General features: G+C 65.9%; 1 protein-coding gene across 1 annotated transcript in view; it reads left to right on the top strand.

Annotated features, from left to right (window-relative positions):
- INSRR (insulin receptor-related receptor) overlaps positions 1-1509 on the top strand; it is a gene marked incomplete at its 3' end in the record, with an annotated part of 8343 nt that overhangs the window by 2406 nt on the left and 4428 nt on the right. The window contains exons 2-7 of the mRNA XM_009886180.1: positions 53-202; positions 358-502; positions 592-806; positions 876-1002; positions 1161-1399; positions 1477-1507. Coding sequence (XP_009884482.1) covers positions 53-202; positions 358-502; positions 592-806; positions 876-1002; positions 1161-1399; positions 1477-1507 — 907 coding nt within the window. The remainder of the gene's footprint in view (positions 1-52; positions 203-357; positions 503-591; positions 807-875; positions 1003-1160; positions 1400-1476; positions 1508-1509) is intronic.

Below are 1509 nucleotides of genomic sequence, written 5' to 3'. Positions count from 1 at the left end.
GATGCCCGGCTCACGTCCCGTCCCCGTCCCCGTCCCCTTCCCCGTCCTCCTGCCCGCAGCATCTTCTGCCACAAGTGCGAGGGGCTGTGCCCCAAGGAGTGCAAGGTGGGCACCAAGACCATCGACTCAACGCGAGCGGCGCAGGAGCTGGGGGGCTGCACCCTCGTCGAGGGCAACCTCATCCTCAACATCCGCCGGGGCTGTGAGTGCCGGATCCCATCCCTCGCAACCCGCCCCGGGTGGGAGAGCTGCTGCGGGGGGCGGGAGGGGGAAGGAGAGGGGTCGTTTCCCTTCTAGGATGAGTTAATTGGGGGGGTGGCCCCCCTCCCCATGCTGACACCCACGGGTCATCCCCAGATAACCTGGCCTCGGAGTTGCAGAGCAGCCTGGGGCTCATCGAGACCATCACGGGCTTCTTGAAGATCAAGCACTCCTTCGCCCTCGTCTCCTTGTCCTTCTTCAAGAACCTCAAGCTGATCCGCGGCGACTCCATGGTGGACGGGTGAGGATGAGGTGTGGGTGGGACACACACACACACACGGTTTTGGGGTTGCCCATGCCCACCACCTCCGTCCACGTCTCCTCCTCCAGGAATTACACCCTGTACGTCCTGGACAACCAGAACCTACAGCAGCTCTGGGACTGGAACCACCACGTCCTCTCCATCCCCGTGGGCAAGATGTACTTCGCCTTCAACCCCAAGCTGTGCCTGGCCGAGATCTACCGCATGGAGGAGGTGACGGGCACCAAGGGGCGGCAGAACAAGGCCGAGATCAACCCCCGCACCAACGGGGACCGGGCGTCCTGTGAGTACGGGGACAGGGACACCGGACGGTGCCACGACCCCCTGCCCGAACCCTGCCACCCCTCCCCAGGCAAGACCCAGACCCTGCGCTTCATCTCCAACGTCACCGAGTCCGACCGCATCTTCCTCAAGTGGGAGCGGTACCGACCCCCCGAGTACCGGGACCTCCTCAGCTTCATCGTCTACTACAAGGAGTCGTAAGTGGTGCCCGTCCCCAACTCGTCCCCATCGCGGAGGGCTTGGGGACCCCAGCCCGTGGTGTCCTTGTGTGCTGGTGGGCTGCTGGACCTTGGGGGGGTGGTCGTGTGGCCGGGAGGGGGTCCCGGGACCCTCCCCGATGCCCAGTGTGGGGCAGACCCTTCCAGAACGTGTCGGAGTACGTGGGGCAGGACGCCTGCGGGGCGCAGAGCTGGAACGTGCTGGACGTGGAGCTGCCGCTCAGCAGCGAGCAGGCACCGGGGGTGACCCTCCTCAACCTCCGCCCCTGGACCCAATACGCCATCTTCGTCCGCGCCATCACCCTCACCACCGCCGAGGAAGGCCGCAACTACGGGGCGCAGAGCGAGGTGGTCTACATCCGCACCATGCCGGCGGGTAAGGGGCTGGCGAGGCAGCTGGGGATGCTCGTGGTGGCTTCCCAAAGACAGACTGACACCTTTGTGCCCGCCCAGCCCCGACGGTGCCCCGGGACGTCATCCCCATGT

The sequence above is a fragment of the Charadrius vociferus genome, unplaced genomic scaffold, assembly GCF_000708025.1.
Source record: "Charadrius vociferus isolate BGI_N301 unplaced genomic scaffold, ASM70802v2 scaffold1705, whole genome shotgun sequence".
Lineage (NCBI taxonomy): Eukaryota > Metazoa > Chordata > Aves > Charadriiformes > Charadriidae > Charadrius > Charadrius vociferus.
This window is presented reverse-complemented; position numbering and strand designations above follow the sequence as displayed.